Below are 21565 nucleotides of genomic sequence, written 5' to 3' on the forward strand. Positions count from 1 at the left end.
TGTCTGGTGCGCTTTATTCAATATTCTTACCATAATAATTTTCAACCATGGATAGCAATAATTAAGACTTCTAAATTTTTTTTATTTTATATTAACTATTGTAAACTGAAATTTTTTAATAATATTTTAATTTAATTATATTTAAAAAATTGCGAAAAAACATAAAATATATATTATAATATATAGATATTATAATATATATAGATATATCATACTAATAATAATAATATATATATATATATATATATACATATATATAATTCAAAGACGTTTTTAGATTTGTTTTTACAATTTCACACTCACTTCACATCCACCTTTCTTATATTCTTTATTCTCCTGCTTATTTCATATTATTCACAATCAATATGATTCTTTGGAAAATGGATTTGAATATTTGTAATTTATAGAAACAAGCTTTTATCAGTTTGCACGTGCTTCTATATGAGAAATTTCAAGAACGCGAAAGTTCTACGAGAGTTGCTTATCTTATTTTCCTTTCCCACGAAATGATTTTCCTCGTGATTTTTCGAAGTTGATATTAATTCGAGATTGCAAGAGACATATATAGCTTTATATATTTATTCGTTTATGTGAATTCTAGCAACGGATTGGGAAATAACGATTAGATGAAAAATGCTTTTTTAATCACTTTTCCTTAATTAAGTATATATGTCATAGTATAAAGATAGATTTTCCTCATGTGCTGCGTAATCGTTGCTTTTAGAAGATAATTGACGTCATAGACGACGTCATAGAATGAAAAAAATACGTGCTGAATACGAAAACATCTGTGAGGTAAATGTTCTTCGCGCGTAAAATATCTTACTGGAATGTGAAACTGATATTATATTATAACATCAATTAACATCAATTAACATCAATTAACATAGATTAAATGCTAATATAGCTCGTTCGTGTCACGAATAAATTAGTCATCAAATGATAAAGCAAGTCAAATGTAACGAATATTATTTATGAAATAATAAAACAAATTGCATCATCATTCATCATCATAATTTCAATCTAATAATTATATCGAATTGAATCGAATTAAATGAAACAAAATTTGATAATTTGATTTTAGTAAAGAGTGTATGTCCGATTTTTTGTATTCTTTTTTCGAGCTACAAATTATCCTAAAAGACAAAAAATTGGTTAAAAATTATATAATTTTTTGGGCAAAATTCTTGAGAAATAATGCAATTGTTCTCAGAAATTACATATATAGATTAATTCAAATTTCTATAGATTAATTCTAATTTTTATATCCTTTTAATTGATTCGTTAAATTAATCACGAACATAATTTCCTGGTAAAATAACAAAAAGTTTTATGGAAAAATATAACATATATTTGTATGATTATCTATATATGTATATGTATCTTGTGTGTTACAATAGGTATAAATAGTTTATTGTATAATAATTCTCATCACTTTATGTATTACATAATTATCATTATAATATCAGACCCATTGATGTGCCAATTTTGATTTAATTCCTTTGAATTGCTGTTCATTTATATTGGCTTCGTTAGATTGCTATTCACTATTGCTCGCAATTAATAAATGAGCCAATGTTCACACACACATCTTGCATATTATACTTTTATGAACAGCATTAAAATTGTTTTAAAACCGCTGTGACTAGCGATCTTGCACATCGCATTAAAGTTTTATCCTTCACGATGCAACATATATTTTAACAATGATATCGTAAATGTATATATAATACACGTGAGTCACTATTCTTTTCACCCTGTACAATTCAAAATCTGCGATGTAGAAAACGTTTCAAAATCAGATTTCTATTTACAGATTTCCACGATTTTTTCGAATCAGGAGCTTTGAAACACTTTTTAGACGGAAGTCGTTAATATCAATTTTAGAGGATATTGTCGCATTACAAAAGTTATCCTTAATCGATACTAGGACAATAAAGGCCTTAATCAAAATATTAAGATTAAATCTCTTTAAAATAATTATACAATAATAAACGGCATTCTTATATTAGAAATATAATTCAATAAGATCTTTATGCTTAAGTGGAAAAAACTCTTTTGGTAAAATCCACAGCAAAATGGACAGCCATAGCTTTCGGTGCTTCGTAAAACACCCTTAAGAGATTGCACAAGTGCTCTGCGATTTGGTGTCCTCCGTAACATTAAGATTATTATTGTAATTTCCGTGGAATGTCGATTCTTCGACGATCAAGGATGACTCGTGCGAGCGCTCTTCTTCGAGCGGAGCTGTATTGGAAGCGTGACTGATTGACGAGTGTCTCGAACGGGAGAGAGTACCGCGTTGATTACTGCCAGCGGAGGGAGCCGGGCTCGGTGAAGGACTCTCCGGTATCTGTTCCTGTTCCTGCTGTTGTTTGGTTATCACCAGTCTATTCAATAGTGATATTTGGCTTTGGATGTTGGACATAAAAGGACGGTATCCTAGGCTGAAATCAGAATTACATAAGAATATTATTTTAAGGAAACTGAAAACTAGCCTACGATTAATTAATGATTAAGTTAATTAATATCAATTAAATGTTTCATATATCAATATATGTTTATATCAATTATCCATATTTTCTAGAAAAAATAGGGACTTTATAAATTACAAGTAGATGAGAACTTTAAGAACATACTTTTGCGAAGAAAAGATAAGATAATTCATTAAAATAAATACTCTTATTTAAGATTACTAATTCTCAATGTTTAAAAAATTGCTGTAGATGCATATGTCGTAATTGATGTTGAATACAATATAAGCATACCATTCCGATTGAGACCACTTGGTCAAGGTAAGCAATCCATCTCTTAGATTAATTATAGAGTCAAAAGTTTGCATTGGTGCATGTGCTGTCCTGATGGTTCTAGCCATGGCCGCCGCGTCTCGAAGGACGGTAGCTACTACTGCAGCCCATCCTAAACAACTGCCTTCGAGAAACAGTTGCAATAAATACCTGCAAAAATTTAAAAATAAATGTATATATGAAGTTATAATGCTTGAAATGACAAATTTTGCATTCTTAACGTTAATGTTAAAAAATATGTGTGTGCATTAGTACCTGAGTTGTACTTCCGCCCGACCGATTGGCGCGGAAGTTGATGTAACCGTATTGAGTTCTGTAGGTCCCACCGATTCCGGCGAAACCCAACACACAGACCCCACAATAGATTCTGCGTCGTCTCTCCAGATCGTACTAGTATCGCTAAGAACGCTGTTGGCATCTGAGATTACAAATTTACAATTACATAAGACAAATTTACATACTCGAATCAACATACATCCATATTCGAAGACTTTCCGACAGAATATAAAGCTTTGCAGTTTTACAAAAAAATGTGTTCAAACAAAAATTTAAATTAAAAAAGAATAAGACTCACCATTTATTAGATTTGGCGTTAATTTAGCTTCCGCAGTTGGAAACTGTGTTTCTAAACTAGCGACCGGTGAGATCAGCGTTGTATACGGTGGCCTACCACTTGGAAGACTAGTGTATCCGCTGTCAGGTAAATCAGTAGCCAAGTTCGGGGATAAGGTCTCGTCATCGGAGATTACAGAGTGTAGGGAGGTGAGGCTAGATCTTCGAAATTTCTGCAATGTCGGCAATGAAAGTGTCGGGTATGGAAACGCAAAATCTTCATGAACCGCTTTTAAAGTGCCCACATAATCATCGATTCTCGCTGCTCTGTCACGCTCTCGAGCGAACCATGTCACTAGATGGAAGTCGAGACGCGCCGCGAATCTACCCAAATCGGTCAAGCGACGAGCTGAAAGCAGTCGCCGGGCATGACGTTGTAAAATAACGTCAATGAAGAACTCTTCTGCCGATCCTTCCCTGAAACAAAACAATAGAAATTTAATCTAATTTAATTGATAACAAAAAATATTTTTAATCGAGATTTAAACTATATATATTTTATTTTTTTAGATTAATATATATTTATTAATGTATAAAAATATAAAGATTTTAATTAAGTTAAATTAAAAAAATAATAAAATATTCGTATAATTTTGAAATTTATCTTCAAATGTGAAGTATTAAAAAAAAAAAAAATGATATTTACTTATTCTCAGTTTTCTCGCTAGTTTTCACTGTTGGAACCGACTTCTTTCGTCTCATAACAACAATCCGGGTTTTTTCAAGCATAGAAGATGGCGCGACATCTTTCTCGGATTGCACTTTAGGCGTAACTGTAGTGCTATAACTGCGGCTCCTTGAAACTTGCATAGTACCCAAAACTAAGGACAAATCGTCCTCGTGCGGAGAAAGAGGAGGTGTTTGAGGAGGGCCAACCAGTTTCACACTGCCACCCCACGATGTACGTGGAGATTCTACGTCATTCGGATCTAAACAATAAGAGATTAATTTGTAAAAGATTGTATATTTAATAGTTTATATTTATCTATAAATATCTATAGAAGATTATTTACCGATTGCTCTAAGGAATCTCACAAGATCCCTCGACAATTCCCATCTACCTTGCTCTAACGCGGCATCTAACAATAACGTAGCGTGTTGTCTGCTGACGGAAGATGGCTCTAAATTTTGTAAAATGATCAAATAACTGGCAGCAGTATCGAGCTGTTGACGCTGCAGACAATCTTGTAATAGTTGCTTTGGAGGGCCGGCGACGGAAAATAGATACGGCCAAAGCGCGATTTCGGTCTTGCGAGCGCATTGGACGACTGCTCTGGCCCAAACACCGGGAAACTCGCGAATAAACTCTACAACGGACGGCAACTGAGCATCCGGAATAGGATCCTTGCTTGTCGCTTCCTCCTCGAGGACTTCGTGAAGTAGCAGCTCCAACGAATGCGGGAAATACGGCAATGCGGAACACGAACGTGCTATCTCCCACGCGTGATAGCCCAAGTTTCGATGTATCAGCTGACGCAGAATCTGATGCAGATATACTTGACTCTGAAATCAAAATCATTATCTTTGAATGTGACACAGTTAATAAAAATACATATAGGTAAATAAATATAATAAAACTAAAATTAAATATAATAAAACTAAAATTTTATATTTTGGAAATTCATATCGTAAATCTTAGAGTAAGAATTTCCAAATATAATTATTTTAAAAAAATAGATAAATAAATGAAAATTACCGTAAGCTCCAATAAATTGAAGGGCAGTGAAAAGGGAGAGTTAGTATCCGACGTGAACAGCACAGTGTCGTTTTCGGCTCCAAGCAGAATCGCATCCTCGAAGAGTATCGCTAATGGATAAATCCGCAAGTGAAAAGGCAACATTATTCGCTTGCTCATGAAGGCGTGCGCCTTTTCTTGATGATTACGGAACAGCGGCAACCAAACTCGCATGCCGTGCGCTCCACAAAAGAGCCAAAGAGCCTCGGTTAAGTGTGGCTTGTCTCTCCTCGAGCGCGACGGTACCCAAACGTTCTCGACGTATGACGCTAACACCGTTGGCGCCCCGCACGTAAATCGGACGTCCGAGTTGTCGGTACAATGTTCCCGTTGAACCATGAGAAGACGTCCGGAGACGTTTAACAGGAGGCTCTCGGGATGAGGATGACTGCCAGCGGTTTCTGCGCGAATCGTGGTCAACGTAGCACTGACTACGCAAGCAGGATGTATACATAATCCGCTAATGTCCACCGTCTGTATTCTCGTTAGCTCGATACTGCCAGCTTCTAAAATATATATAACAGCATAAGCCATTTCATTTGATAAAGATTAACTGAAATTCTTCTCAAACTCGAAAGCGATCTCGCATGATCGATTCTATTACTTACCAACACCATTTTGCAACTCCATATCGTATATGCTGATCTGAGCATTGGAACAGAATGTTAAGAGCCTATCTTTCATCGTATTCAGTAGTAACACCTGCGAGGGCATCCTAACACTCTTGACATAATTATTATCGAGTCGAGTATCGCGTGGATAAATCCTAATCTCGTCTTTATCATCCAAGATGGAATAACTGCTAGCTATGAGATATCCTTTATGCCACAACAATCCACCAGTCACTATAAAATCTCGCTCTTGACTCTCGTTGCCGAATAATTTCCATTTTCTCGAGGGTAGGGAATAATGCGCTAATCCCGTTCGACCGGCCACCGCGAGACTCAGACCTTCACTGTCTATTGCAGTATACTGTCATACACACATAAATAAACATATAAATATTTAACATAAGATATAAAAGATAAAAAAAGAAAAAACACTAACATTTTTTTTCATTAATATAGTCAATAATACTCAATTTAATTAATGCTGTATAATTAACAAGAGATCTGTCACATCAACTAATAAAATTAAATAAATGAAAATAAATAAACAATTACGAAACATTTCTCTTAATAACTATATTATTATTATATTTACCCGTATTGGCCAATTAGAGCCACTGTATGCAGTTGGAATGGGCACAACGAGCCACTGTTTACAGCCGGCGAGTGTTTGAAGCATACTGTCGTTGGGCATTTCAGTGGCGAGATGAAAACCCGAAGCACTTGAGGATAATCCGGCGCCTAAATTTAAATACAGCCTGTCCTCGCCTTGAAGGTACAGATGCCCGTGGTGACCCATGCACGGGTTAATAGTCAGAGGGCTTTTAGCGAAATCCAATTGGATGAGTGAGCGACATAAACTGGACGTTTCGTTACCGTTTTCTTCGGTAACCGAAGGTCCTGGAGATTCTCGTAACATCCACAATTGATAACCCTCCGCTGACCATTCCATCGTATGGATATGCAGAGGATTATCATGCATCAGATCCACTCGTAGGCCATAGTCCCACTTCAAACTACAGAGCAACAGAGCACCAAAGGTACTCCAGAGTGCTAAGCCGCCGCCTTCCCAGGCTAGCGCGATAGCGCAACTATCAGGCGTCCATCTGAGACACTTGACACTGCCTGGTCGACCTGGATAATCTTTGGAAGATAGACTGAGAGTGTGTGACATCTCTAAACCTCCTGTTGTTTCATCAACGTAATAAACAATGCCTTCGGAGCTGCAAATCGAATGTGAAAACATTAAAATTATATATTAATTATATTTATATTAACTATATTACAATAATTAAACAATTCTTTATGACAGATATATAAATAATACTTACTTTTGCCTACCAATGGCAATTAGCCGATATTTATGATTAACAGCAGCACAAGTAGCATCGTCCAAATCTCGAGCCCAGATTCCTTGCACTTGGTTAGGATCAAACTTTAAAGATTGAGCAGTAAGAAATGCAGCTTTTCCATTACTAAGCACAATAGCAAAGCCTCCAACAAGAGGCGAATATTCAATATCAGTGACATAGATATTGCTCTCTGTGAGTGGCACAGCCACAGTAGAGATTTGTTGATCAATACTGAATGGTATACGTCTCAAGTCCAAAGAATAGTCACGATTCATAGTAGCGTCCCATTTGTGACGCACCACATGGCTAGTTTTGGTCGCTACCATGAGCTCATCTCGTATACAAACTAATGAACTGATTCCGCCATCAATCCAAGCTGACTTTTCCTATAAACAAATAAAAATTACTGTGATTACTGTTCATAATCTGAATGAGTTGAATGATTTAATCACTCATATAATAATGAATTTTTATCTCAATTTCTCACTGTGCATATTTAACAATCATCAGCAAACTTACAAAACTCAAGATGAGAGATGGAATGACTTCTTTGATAAATAATTCTGCGCTATCTCGTTTCAAACTGGTGACTGGTGAATCTCGCTGTTCGTAAAGTCCCCGGCCTTCTGGACTGCTGTCCGAAAGCCGGTAGAATAATAAATAACTGTCTGACGTTGCAATAACCAGCATACTTGAATCTGGTCTCCATTGTACCAAAACATTCTCGCCATGCTTTCGTAGGGAAACTTCGGATCGTCTGCTAAATACAACTGGTACACAGGGCTATAACAAAAATCATTTTATTAATTATTAATATTAATTAATATTAATATTAAATACAAAAACATCTAAAAAATTTACAATTATATGTAGTTTAGAAGTATATCAAAAATTTAATTGTAAAGAACATAAAAAAAATGTTTAAGAATATTATTAAAATTTATATAGACACGATCTCAGTGTATAAAAATTATAGAATGTTATTATTATTAGGTCTGTTCGTGTTGACTGAACTCGCTGCACTAGTTCAGAGGTTATCTTTTTCCTTTCAATGTCGAGGAAAAAAGATAGACTCTGAACTAGTGCAGCCAGTTGAGTCAACACGAACAGACCTATTGTTATTATGGCAAATACATTATTTATGCCAAAGAGAATTCTGTATACTTGTATACAGAAGTTTTAATCTTAATCAAATATAGAGTTATTAATATGATATTGATAAGGAGATTTCAGTAAAGAATAAATCGTTGTGAAATTGAATGATGAAATAGATTTCCTTTCGACCTAAAATACGTGCCTTGCAGTACCAGATGGTGAGAGCATCCGTGGTGAGAACGGCAAAGAGAATTTTGTCTCTATTGCATACCACGGCATTTATTTCACTCGGCTCGTTGGAATTCAGAACCCGCGGCCATCCTACGGGGAAAAACATGATTTCCGCGAGAGCGTCTCGTCACTTCTCCTCAGATCTCTCTCATGTTTCGCCTACGTTTATCCCCCCGACACTGTAAATTTGACAAGTAAACAGTCCCTAACCTCTCCACGCATAGCGTCATCGCTCATCCCAAAGGTTTAATGGCAACTCCAGCGAAATGCATGTGAAATGCATATTGTGCACATTATAGATCTATCCTTTTCAGCTGCATCTTCCGTTTATTTTTTGTCTATCAATGTTTTTCTTTCTCCTTTTCCCTTCCGAATATAAACTCGACGTCATTCGATGCTTTCCACTTCCGACTTAGGCATTTTCGAGTCGAACATATATAGTAGATATTCGTGTATAATTATTAATTAAATTTAAAGCTATATATATCTCATTAATTTAATATTTTGTACACGTTATATTTTATTCTTTATCTTTATGTTTAATCTCTCTCGCACGCGCTAAAGAGATCAAATCTCTATATTAATTGTATAAGTAGAATACGAATTCTTGTTAAAATATTATCGAGTTACAAATCAGCTGATCGGTTGTCAAACGTGCAATCTTTCCTATATTTCGCGGGGGAAAAAAAAATACATTCCACGCGTGAGTGATTTGATAATTACAGAGTATGAATCACATCTGTAAATATATGTATTGTATTTGATTGGCTATTCCATATTGAATGCTTTTTTAAAAATACATATTGGATGTAAACTCTGATTTTATATTGAGTTTTTAAATACCTTTTCTTTCTCGTATCAATATCTTCGTTTATATTTAGTGTTTTCTCTCCTTACATTTTCTGCATTCAAATTACAGCTGCTCCAATTGTTAAAATTTCTTATACATAATTTCTCGTAATTCAAAATACTTGGTGTGACATATCGCGTCATTTTTAAATTTATCGTATATGTAATAAATAAATTGCAATTATGTATTTAATGCATTTATTGAATAATACAGCGTTTTAGTTGGAATCTTTGTGTGGAAGCGCCTATGTAACACACACATTTAGGCGCGTTACAAGGAAGATGAGGAATCGGGTTGTATATTGGTGATAGTGAATCACCGGCATCTCGGTTTCCGTAGCTGTTTTATTTTCGCTTTTACTCGTCATCATTGGTATTTATATATGTATATGTACAGAAAACTGTTGTAACCAATGTAATTTGTAGAAGAATCGCGGGATAAAAGATGCCGAGTCATTGCAAAAGTTATCGTTTTTTTTTGTTTGTGCACGCATTTCTTGACGTTAGTGTTCGATAAAAGAAATATCTCGTAGAAAAAGTGTTTCCAAAGAACTTTGGATTTATTTTATCTATATAATTGCATATATAATAGAAAGATAATTATTAGAAGAAACAACAGGTCCCATATCCCAACAACGAAATCTACTTTTGCCAAGGCCTATTGCCGTTGTCTCTTCTCTATAGTTTTCTGAATTAATAGTCTCTCTGAACGCGATTAATAATATAAAAAGCTACCAAGAAGACAAAAGAATATATACGGATCATTGCCGCGATGTATTTTAATTATCTTTGATCGGATCGTATAGCTACCATAGATGTGAGAGCGATAAATGAGGATATTTTTCTTCAAAAAGGATGACAAACGTAACTCGATGTTAATCGAGTGACAATGTCGACGTAAAGTAATAATGACATGTTCTTCTCGAGTATCGGATATACAGAATTTTATTTCCGTATAATTAGAAAATATAATTAAGCCGCGCTAAATTATGATGTTGGATGTTCGTTATGAAGTTATTAGATAGTTCGCGCGAAGTCCGCTCTCCCTCCTTGAATGTGATTCCCGCGAGACGAAAGCACGTTCATCATCATCATCCCCGAGGCTATACATCCTCCCGTCGACCACACGGAGGCTTCTTTTCCTGCGGAATTCCTTACGGTGGAAGAAGTGGAGTAACCGTTTCGACAAACGAAATGTCTGCGTGCCAAGATAGCTCGATAGCCGCGCGATTTCGCACACGCGTAGTAAAGCCAATCTTCGCGATTGGATTGCAGTTTCTTCATTCTTGGTAGCTGATAGCTGCGCAGGTTCAGCTAGCGATGGCGGTAACGTTACGACATTCGTCTCGCGCGAATCGCACGAGGAGAGAAGGCGGGCTACGTCGGCTGATGTACGCCGTCGTCCACCCGGCGGCATATTCGCACGGAAACTATCGCCATATGCACGGAAACTATTACAATAGTTATTTCTTCTTCTGGGCTTTCTCAGCGGCCTTGGTGACTTTGCCAGTTTGATCCTTAAAGGTGACGGCCTTGATGACGCCGACGGCTACCGTCTGACGCATGTCACGGACCGCGAAACGTCCCAGAGGCGGGAATTCTTGGAAAGCCTCGACGCACATGGGCTTGCTGGGTACTAGGACGACGATGGCGGCGTCACCGGACTTGATGGCTTTTGGATTTTCCTCGGTAGTCTTGCCGGTACGGCGGTCGCACTTCTCCTTAATCTCGGCGAACTTGCAGGCGATGTGGGCGGTGTGGCAATCCAACACAGGCGTGTATCCGTTGCTGATCTGACCGGGATGATTGAGCACGATGACCTGCGATGAAATAAATAATAACGTTAATTACATGCTTATAATTCTATAATTATAATAATATATAATAATAATTTTAAATGTAATACAATTTAAAAGTTAAGACACTCAGACGTACGATCCATCATTAGAATAAATCTTCCGGTGGAAACCGCGAATGAGGTATATACGTTCTCATCATAGTGCTAATAATAGAAGAATAGTAAAGGAAATATAATGAAGTACACTAGGCAGTACCTGTGCGGTGAAGTCAGCGGCACCCTTGGGCGGATTGTTCTTGGAGTCTCCGGCAACATATCCACGACGCAATTCTTTGACAGATACGTTCTTAACGTTGAAACCAACGTTGTCACCAGGCACAGCCTCTGTAAGGGCCTCGTGGTGCATTTCGACGGACTTAACTTCAGTGGTCAATCCAGCAGGTGCGAAGGTAACAACCATACCGGGTTTCAGTAGACCCGTCTCGACACGACCGACAGGTACTGTTCCGATACCACCGATCTTGTACACGTCCTGCAATTACAAGAAAACATTAATTACCTCGATTCAGCAAAATTAACTTATATCTAATATCTTGTGGAGAATCAGACACGCTCAACCATCAACGGAAGATCCTCTGGTGGAAACCACGAATGCAATTAATGAAGTATCATCATATAAAATTATTCATGCAAAAAAAATTGAGAATGATCATGATTGAGACATCAAAGTTACCTGAAGGGGAAGACGAAGAGCCTTGTCGGTCGGCCTGCTGGGTGGCAGGATGGCATCGAGAGCTTCGATAAGGCATTTGCCGTCGGCTTTGCCTTCCTTGCGCTCCACAGCCCATCCCTTGAACCAGGGCATCTTGGCGGACGGCTCCAACATGTTGTCTCCGTGCCAGCCGGAAATGGGAACAAACGCGACCGCGGCCGGGTTGTAGCCGATCTTTTTGATGTACGAGGAGACTTCCTTCTTGATTTCCTCGAATCGGGTCTCGGAGTACGGAGGCTCGGTGGAATCCATCTTGTTAACTCCGACGATCAGCTGTTTGACGCCGAGGGTAAAGGCGAGCAAAGCGTGCTCACGAGTCTGTCCATTCTTCGAGATACCAGCCTCGAATTCGCCAGTACCAGCGGCGACAATGAGTACAGCGCAATCAGCTTGCGAGGTACCAGTGATCATGTTCTTGATGAAATCTCTGTGTCCAGGAGCGTCGATGATGGTGACATAGTATTTGGAGGTTTCGAATTTCCATAGGGCGATGTCGATTGTAATACCACGTTCACGCTCGGCTTTCAATTTATCTAATACCCAAGCGTATTTAAATGAACCTTTGCCCATCTAGAAAAAAGGAACAATTGTTTCTTTAATTTCAAATTTTTCTTGTATCTCTTATATTAGAGAGTTACTTTTATTTAATTATTTATATCTAATATCATGCAGAATCAGACACTCTCAACCATCAATGGATCGAAGATCCTCTGGTGGAAACCACGAATGCAATTAATAAGTATCATCATATAAAATTATTCATGTAAAAAAAAATTGAGAATCATGATCGAGGCATCGAAATCTATTACATTATCTTGCATTAGTTATTTTTATTACAAATGTGTTTTAATATTAAACAAAATTTTTAGATAAAATAACATTTTCTATCAATAGACTAGATAATATCCTTCATTAAAATTATAAATAAAAGAAAAGTTATCGTTATGCCATAATGCATATGCATCGACATTATTATGTAAGAGATTATATATGCCATTTTAAATCTTATAAAAGTTATTACCTCCTGGGCTTCCTTCTCGAACTTCTCAATGGTACGTTTATCGATACCACCGCATTTGTATATCAAATGGCCAGTCGTAGTGGATTTTCCAGAATCGACGTGTCCAATGACAACGATATTGATATGAGTCTTTTCTTTACCCATTTTGTAGTTTTATTAGACAAATCTGTTTCTCCTGCACACGAGTTATACTGAGAAAAAAAATTAAGACATATCTCTCAATCATAGGAAAGAATGCAACAATGTTTAATTCTCAACATCAGAAACTATCCGACAAATTCGTATCAGATTATAATCGATGATTCGACATGCAATATGGAATCGAGCGATGGTCGGGCAACCGAGAAAAAAAAATCCTCACAATTCATATTTAAAAGACGTCCCTCGAATCCACATTGAACAATGTGGTGCAATTGTCCTTGGACGCGATTAAAATGCTCGAGCGGGGAATATTCGATTTTTTTTTCGACGGTGTCTGTCCGCCGTCCACGTGGCTCAACGTGAACATTCGAGAACGGCATCCGGCGGCCATTTTGTAAGTGACGAGGAGGAGCGGCGCGCTGTTGCCACTATTTTCGCGACGCTCGGCATCAGCTTCGCGATGCCACGTTATTACGAAATTCTTTCCGCGAGAGATTCGTCCGAAAAAAAAACCGGATCGAGCGTGTCGCCGTCCGCGGCTACTTGAACGAAAAATCGCGGAACTCGGGGCGACCGCATTTTCGGCCCGATTTTCAGCGAGACACGCCGAATCAGGTGGTCAAATATGCCGCATATATTCATCCTTCGCACACGGTCCGAAACGTGCGTGGAAAATACGCGGACACGATGGAGTATTCCGACTTTAATTACAGCCGGGAAGAGAATAAATTTCACGATTCTTACGAGATTTATTATTATTATTATCGTACAGATTATCCGGATTTCCCCCCCTCGCGGTTCGTAAAAAAAGAAATGAATAGATACGACCAGATTGCGGAAACGTTCCGTACATAAGGCAAGGGGAGTCGAGATACCGCCCAGGTTTTTTTTTTCTACCGGACTGGGATTTTCCTCGACGACGAGATATTACATCTCCCGATGTGTCGACTTTATCCTTCCGGATTTTTTTATTTCAACGCGATTCTCTCGTAACTTTGGCTAAAAACGGAGACGAGGAAATTTTGTCATCCCGCATTCGCGAAAAATTCCCGAAGATCGTTTCGACAATTTCCGGAACTCGATCCCGTGCATTCCAGAGGCCGACCTGAAGGTCGTCGTGTTGCACACGGCCTCCAGGCCGCGGAGATAGACTCGCGAAGGAGAGAACTTTAACCTCGCGCTTCCGGTTTCCGTCCGTTCGCGCATACGGTAAATTTCGCGGATCTTTTACTGCGCAATCGAACCGAGGAGTCGAGACGCCGCGTCTCCGGAATCTTCTCCGACGACGGACGACTCGCGATCGCCGGAGCTCCAGCGCTCTGACAAGCGCGCGGCCGCCATAGCGCATCCGGTCTCGCTCTCGCGATCCTGGACGCGTCGTCCGTCGCCGGCACGATTCCGCCCGGCGTTTTACCTCTCGCGATCGGCGTTCATTCCTCGTCTCGTCACCGACGACGACGATGACGACGCGGCTCGAGTCGACGTCCGTCGTCGACGCGCCGGTTTATTACAACGCGATTCCCGACCAGCCGGCGAGACGGATCGAACGGGAGAAAGAGCACCGAGACCGGCCATGCGGCCGTTCGACGAAACGGCGAAATTTTACGGGAAACCGCGACGAAATCGAGAAACTGTTGGCACAACACAACACGCCGTAGCTCGGGTCGTCGTTCTATTCCATACCCGTTGTCCGATGCTACGTCCCCGGTACGAGATTCGTCGGATAGCAGCCTGATACTCGCACGCGAAGGAAAATTACAACCACTCACCTACAGGCGCCACGACAGAAAGAGACCGTACCAATGAGGTGCATGCGCATACGGCTCCTCTCGGCTCGCAGCCAGCGCCGCCACCGAGGCGACGCTAGCGCCGTCATCGCGCTCGTCGCTTCGCGGGATATTACTTTGAATTTAATTTAAAGTCTCGATTGTCTGACACGGAAAATGCGAAATAATTTTTTCTTATTTTTTTTCCATATTTTCGTTAATTTTTAATCGCGAATTGGTGCAGTTTTTCTCTTTGACAGTTCGTCGGGCGCGTCTGGGTTCGAGGCTACAGTCGCGCAGGCGCGTGCGCGTGCACATCACACATACATACATACATATTCGCAGCACAGTCGTACAGCAGATGCAAAACACGCACGTCGGTCTCGCGTTTATATATATATAGGTGCGGTCCTAGGATACGCGTACGTGTGTAAGTGCGTGGCGGAGGTTACGAGAAGGAGAGAAGAGGACGGACGCAGGCGCGAGAGAGAGAGAGAGAAAGAGAGAGAGTGAGATGCATGCTGATCGCAATGTACATCTATCGGTATGTATATATGCATATACTTTGATTGTACAATTCATGCGTTCGTGCGCAACGCGCGCGTCTGGTTCGATGTTGCGACCCCGCTATATCGAATCGCGAGATATTTGATTTTGTAACGCGAGAGACGGCAACCCGCTGTGCACAGCTTCCTCCTCTCCGTGGTCCATCAACGTTGGAGTCGGATGCAATCTCTCTTGCATCGAGTCCGTCCCTCATCGATGCGACATTCCATGTGTTGCGTCTCTTCCGTCGAGATATTGTCGTTGATTGTTGATGTAAATTAATATGGGAAGTTGATTCTGTTCTCGGTAGCATCTTTGTACTTTGAAGATGGAATGCAAACTTTTATAGATAGCTTTAGGCTTTTGGCTCTTCTCAGTTGAATCACATGTAGATTCTTTTGTTTGTTAAATTCTGCGATATTTTATATTTTTTATTATTTGTTTCTTTTATTAGCGAACATTTTGTCGGAAACAGAAAATGCAATATTTCTTAATACATACACAGAGAGAATTTTCTCTTAGAATTTACTCTGAAAATCATGGTAATCGTGGGATAATATGGTATGGAAAGAATTTTATGAGAATTTCTCCGATTAATATTTATCACAATAAAAATAATAATATCTATCACGATAAAATATAAAATATGTTTGATTAATTTTACTATGCAATTTAGTAAAATTAATCAATCACGTTTCATATTTTATTGTGATAGATATGATTATTTTTATTGTGATAAATATTAATCAGAGAAATTCTCATAAAATTCTTTCCATATCATATTGTTTTACGATTACCATGATTTTCAAGGTAAATTGTAAGAGAAAATTCTCTCAGTGCATTTATAATGCCATAAAGTACAATGTCATTAGACAGAGGTACTTGAAATTATCTATATATGTATATATAAATATAAATTATAAAACCATTGTCAAGATAATGTCGATAATATCTTTATAAATTATTAAGAAGTAATTAAGAATTATTAAGAAGTAATTCAGTATAAATAAGCATTAATTAAACTTTGAATATTATATCTTTCTTTCAAATAAAGTTTAACTTAATAATAAAATCGGCTTGACTAAAATTGTTAGTATCTTTAATATTACTCAAATGAGACAAATAATGTTTTATTTTTTCATCGTTAATTGTTTAGGTAATGTTGCTGCTCTTAGTTTTGTTATAAAATTTTATGGTGTACCACATTTCTTCGATTAAATAAAATCCAAGTCGTTGGTCGAAATTTTATCTAACAAGAGCTGATTCTATGGAATTTTTTCCATGGAATTTTTTTCTTACATTCAAAAATTTTGCATTATAAAACGTCAAACAAGCATATAAATGTTACGATATAATATTCTTGAAACGCTTATTAATGTAGTACAAAAATTGCGTTATATTTTAATATTATTTACTATATTTTAATAATACTAATTTTGCACTTATATTTTATCAATTCTTGCTTATTATAACCGCGCGGGTAATATGTCTTAAATTAATTAATTTTATCGGAGAAAAGAAGCTGTAGTTTAATGTTGAATTTTATATCGAATCTTTGAACAAGATGAATTAAAAGCTATATTTTACAACGTATTCATACACGCTCTATTTACGAGATATCAACGCGATCGATAATTCGGTCATCGAGATGAACGGTGAAAGGTAAAGAAAGGAGATTACGCGCTTGGAGCATTAACGGTATCCGTTACAGCTTTGTATCTCTCGTCATTACAATGTGCATTTATCCACCTATACACACTTTTAATTAAAGACGATAACGACGATATTTCTATGAAATTAATACTCTATTTTCAAAATATTTTGCTTATATAAACATATAAAATCGTGAGATTTTTCTCAGTTTCTGGTTGTGTCGATTCGACTTTTAAAAATAATAAAAATAATTATTAAAAAGTCTTGAAAAAGCTATATTTATAACTATAAGAGATCACGATAGATTTTCATGTGTCCATACAAACGTAAGCATGCTAACTTTACAGAAATAACAACATGTCCCTTACATAAACTTTCACGTTTGCATTTATTATTCTGGAATGTATTACCCTTTGTACGTGGCTTCTAATTTATACGAATTGTATTCCGCTTCTAAAATGTTGATGAATTTATTATTTGATTCGGAATCATAATTTGGTATACAGAATTTATTCAAATTCAAATCTCAGGGCAAATAATTTACTTTTTTAAGAAAAGTTGATTATGTTACAAAAATGAATGCAATGTTAATTAGAATAATAAATTAATAAATTAAATTTTATGGTTTAATACGGTTATAAGAAAGTAATTAAAAATTATTATTTATCACTCTATATAATAATCTAAGAATTATGAAATTATTTGATTAACTTAATATCTTAATAATAAGGTTGCAATTCTCTCTGACTCCAATAAAATTCTTTCTTCCTCTTAGACATACTTTTTTTTACTAGAGATAATTTGCAGCTTGAGATTCGCGGCTTCCATTATTATATTTGTAGGATCTTCTATATATAATATTTGTATATGCCACTTATATGCAGCTTCTTGTTACAATCCTATTTATAGATCTAAATAAAATGGTTTCAATATTACATTTATTGGTAGGCAACTAGAGGTACTTCCGTGAATGAGAAGTCATAAAACGTGTCATACGTGCGTTATCGCACGGACGTTGTACCACGTTGCTTGTGTAGGAATGAATGACTCATTGGGAACTATGAATGAATAATATACGTACACATGTATTAGATATGTATATGCTAGAATTGCACTCTCGTAATTTCCGTCAATGCTATCTAAGCGGAAGCATGATTCTTAATTATTTGGGCGTGTCTATAAAGCTTAAAAATCTCTTACCATGACTAATGGATAATGACTATAATTTCACTGAATATAAAAAAATTAATATCCCTGATGTTATCCTGGGATATTTAATATCTAATATTTAATATTTAAAGAAAATAAAAAGATATTTTTTAGATTTCTCTCTCTAAAAATTTGCTTCAACAAAATCTGATAATTTAGTGTTATGCATATACATATATTTATATGTCTTAAAATTATTACATAAATATAAGAATGTAATATATATAAATATCAGTCAGTCATTTTTTAAATTTATTGTTTAGTGTTTTTTAATTTTTCTTATTGTGTAAATTTGTCTAAATGCTTTAGAAAAGTAGCTAGCTCATTAAATTTCGGCGTTAACATTTCTGCTTTCACAGCACTGATTTAGCGAATATATTTATTAAGAGTATTGACTCTTTCAAAATGTTTTTGTAAACCGCAGCAGTACGATGTAATCACGATGACAAATTTTCAACGAAACATGCTTTTCAATGGCCAAAATGTTGATTTTTGATACGATCTGACTGGAATGAAGTAACTTTCCACTCTTCCAACTTCTCTCGTAACTTCGTATTGATCGTATTCTGACTGCAACCCAGATTTTATTGGTCTCTATTCTTTGGGGTTGCCAGAAGCGAACAAAGAAGGATCAGCTCGAATCAATCCCTTTGTTTGTCTATCAGAAGAAACCGGATTCCAATGATTTTACGTACTACTGCGATTCAAAGAGTTACGTAATCGTATTAATCGCAATTTAATGGTCGATAAGCATTTTCGAATTATATCGGCGTTATACTTTTAGAGTTATCAATTTATCATATCTTCCAAGAATTAAAATTGTTAAAGAAAAACCTAGAAAGATAAAATAAAACATTTTTCGTATCATATGTTAAGAAATATGTTTTGTTATAAATTATATCTTTCATTATCATCTTTCTTAGAGCAAAATATATTTTTGTCACGAACAAAAATATTTTTTAAAAATATCTTAAAAAAAAACTTTTTTTAATATACTGTACGTGGGAATTGAGAGGGAGGTAAGAATCATCGATCGCGCGAAAGAAAAGTCCGCATACAGTCTCCTCTTCAATCGTCTATTTATATTTCAGGATTCCTACTGACATCCGATCGTACAGACACTCGCACGCGGACTTGCGGCACAGCTAAGAGTTTCGAAAATTTAAAAATAACCTTCTATGTCGTCGCGTAGGAGAGAACAGATATACGTGTAGAAATGGACAAAAATGCGTGTGTACAATCACGCACGTACGCAACGCGCCGGGATACGCGGCCGTCACACATTTTCATCTTCGAGAGGGTTGGTGATACCTTCCCCCGATCTCGTTTTTAACGGGAAGAGCCCGTCAGAAATTTCGGCGAGTCGGATCTTTGATCAGTCGTAGTCACGGAAGAACAGATCTCCCTCATTCGGCCAGCTATCTGCATCTCTTCACCCTTTCGAGATGGAGATATAGAGGTCCGTTTCGCGTGTCTACGGCGAATTCGGAGGATCGAACTCGTCGAAATTATATCGAATTTAATCGGCTGCCTTAACACTTTGATTGCCGATCGTTATTTTTTTCTTTCACTGCAAACGTACATTACGACGAAAGTCGGTCGACGTTCAAAGTCAGCGATCAAAGCGTTAATTGCTAATTGCGCTCGCGAACGAAGCTTGCCGTGTGATGTCTCTTAACGAATCTTTGCTTCCTTCTTTCCTTTTTTCTCTCTATTTTTTTTTTTACTTTTTGGTGTTATTTACCTTTCGACATAAATGATCGTCGACACGTATCGCGGCATCTCTTCTACCCTTCCCTCTGTCATCGACATTTTGGTCAGTTCTCCGTTAATGGAAGTAAATTTTCGCTTTGATCTCGTACATACATGTTTACATAATCGTTTTGTACACACTCATACATACGCACATTCTTCCGTTTTTTTCTTTTCACGCGCAAATATACGTTTTTTTTCCACATACGCGTTTCTATCAGGCTTGTCATCTCTTATTGGGGCGATCGTAAAATTGTACAGAGTGATCCAGACTCGTCGCATGTGTGTATCGACATGTTTTACAGAAAAATAATTACTTGAAGATATACTTTCAAATGAAATAACATGGGAGATATTATTAGCATATTCTTCTGGTATAATTAATTTTGTTAGTTATCATGTTCTATCGTAAAAGACCGTCGTATAATGACGCTCTGAGATATATTGGTGGTCTATTCCGAATCGCCCTGTACACATTTCTCTTATATATATATATTTATAATTGTCGCGCCGCGCGCGCGTATCTATATTTATATATTATATTCATATTTACAAAAGGTCGTTTGTTAAATGTTAATATTTAATATCGCAACTGTTTTTATTATATTATAACTTTATTCCTGAGTAACCATTCATTAAGAGTCTTATCAAGAGACTCGTCTCCTCTCTTTGTTTCATTTATATAGATATCGGATAGATCATTTAATGTGCTAAGCGCCGTGACGTGTGATCGAAGGAGTAAAATGAAAAAATGCTTGAAAATTTCTCTCTCGATAGAATGATTCGGATAGAAATCATATACATTAACTATGAGCTACCTAGATATATTGACCACGTGGCATTCGAGGACAAGAAAATATTAATTTACGTAGAGATGAAGAGTGTGTTTCATTCTTTCCAAGCAATATACAAAATATTTGAATGACGTTAAGATGATTCTTTTTCGAATAATTTCTTAATTTCTTTAAATGTAATTGATAGACACTTTTTGGACTTGTGTTGTTTGGTTTATTGAAAGATTTTCTGTCAAACTAATTATTAGGTTTTACGATTATTAAAACAAAATATTTATCGTGTGATTCAGAAATGTTTGAAATTGTCAAATAAAAATTGTACTTGCATATTATTTGGCACAAAAATCATAATGAACAATATCTTAATCCATCTCATACATTTGCAGTAATATTAAAATTTGAAATAATAAATTATGATATTGTTATTTAATCGAAATTGTGATTTGAGATTGATTACGCATAATTATGCAACTTAGGGAAAACAAAAAATTCGTTGTTTTTTTTTCCTATTTTTGTACATATTTCTGTGATTTAAATTAATTTTTTTATATAGTTTTGATCTGGAAAAAAATTAAATATCGTTGAGTCTGTTATGTTTCCTCGAGAATACTTTCTTTCGCGCCAATATGAGAAATCACATCCCAGATGTAATTTCCAACAATTATTTTTCAATCATTTAATAATTTAATATAAATATTATTCGTAGTCTGTACTATTCAACATTTTTTCAAATTTAGTATGTGCATTTCATCACGAAATCTTAATGACGCAATGCTTTTTGTGATGCAATGTTTAAATTTGTATTCCAATTATATTCATGTGTG

The 21565-nt window shown here is 36.6% G+C and overlaps 3 protein-coding genes across 3 annotated transcripts in view; 1 reads left to right on the forward strand and 2 right to left on the reverse strand.

Moving 5' to 3' along the window:
- The window catches only part of LOC145937181 (uncharacterized), an 80834-nt gene that overhangs the window by 28325 nt on the left and 30944 nt on the right, over positions 1-21565 (forward strand). The gene's annotated exons all lie outside the window — the stretch shown is intronic.
- On the reverse strand, positions 1362-8997 carry Rich (guanine nucleotide exchange factor subunit Rich). Its single transcript, XM_083040084.1, has 12 exons — positions 8412-8997; positions 7634-7897; positions 7094-7500; positions 6358-6985; positions 5763-6126; positions 5116-5660; positions 4433-4922; positions 4066-4348; positions 3382-3836; positions 3063-3225; positions 2769-2957; positions 1362-2447 (listed from the first exon to the last, which is right to left on the reverse strand). The coding sequence occupies exons 1-12, from the start codon at positions 8544-8546 to the stop codon at positions 2117-2119; spliced, it is 4254 nt and encodes a 1417-aa protein (XP_082896210.1). The 5' UTR covers positions 8547-8997; the 3' UTR covers positions 1362-2116.
- Ef1a-f2 (elongation factor 1-alpha F2) lies at positions 10217-13096 on the reverse strand. Its single transcript, XM_083040780.1, has 4 exons — positions 12881-13096; positions 11821-12429; positions 11344-11619; positions 10217-11109 (listed from the first exon to the last, which is right to left on the reverse strand). The coding sequence occupies exons 1-4, from the start codon at positions 13022-13024 to the stop codon at positions 10753-10755; spliced, it is 1386 nt and encodes a 461-aa protein (XP_082896906.1). The 5' UTR covers positions 13025-13096; the 3' UTR covers positions 10217-10752.

Source organism: Prenolepis imparis, unplaced genomic scaffold (genome assembly GCF_030444845.1).
Source record: "Prenolepis imparis isolate NDT839.2.m4 unplaced genomic scaffold, iyPreImpa1.0 SCAF_6, whole genome shotgun sequence".
Taxonomy (NCBI): Eukaryota; Metazoa; Arthropoda; class Insecta; order Hymenoptera; family Formicidae; genus Prenolepis; species Prenolepis imparis.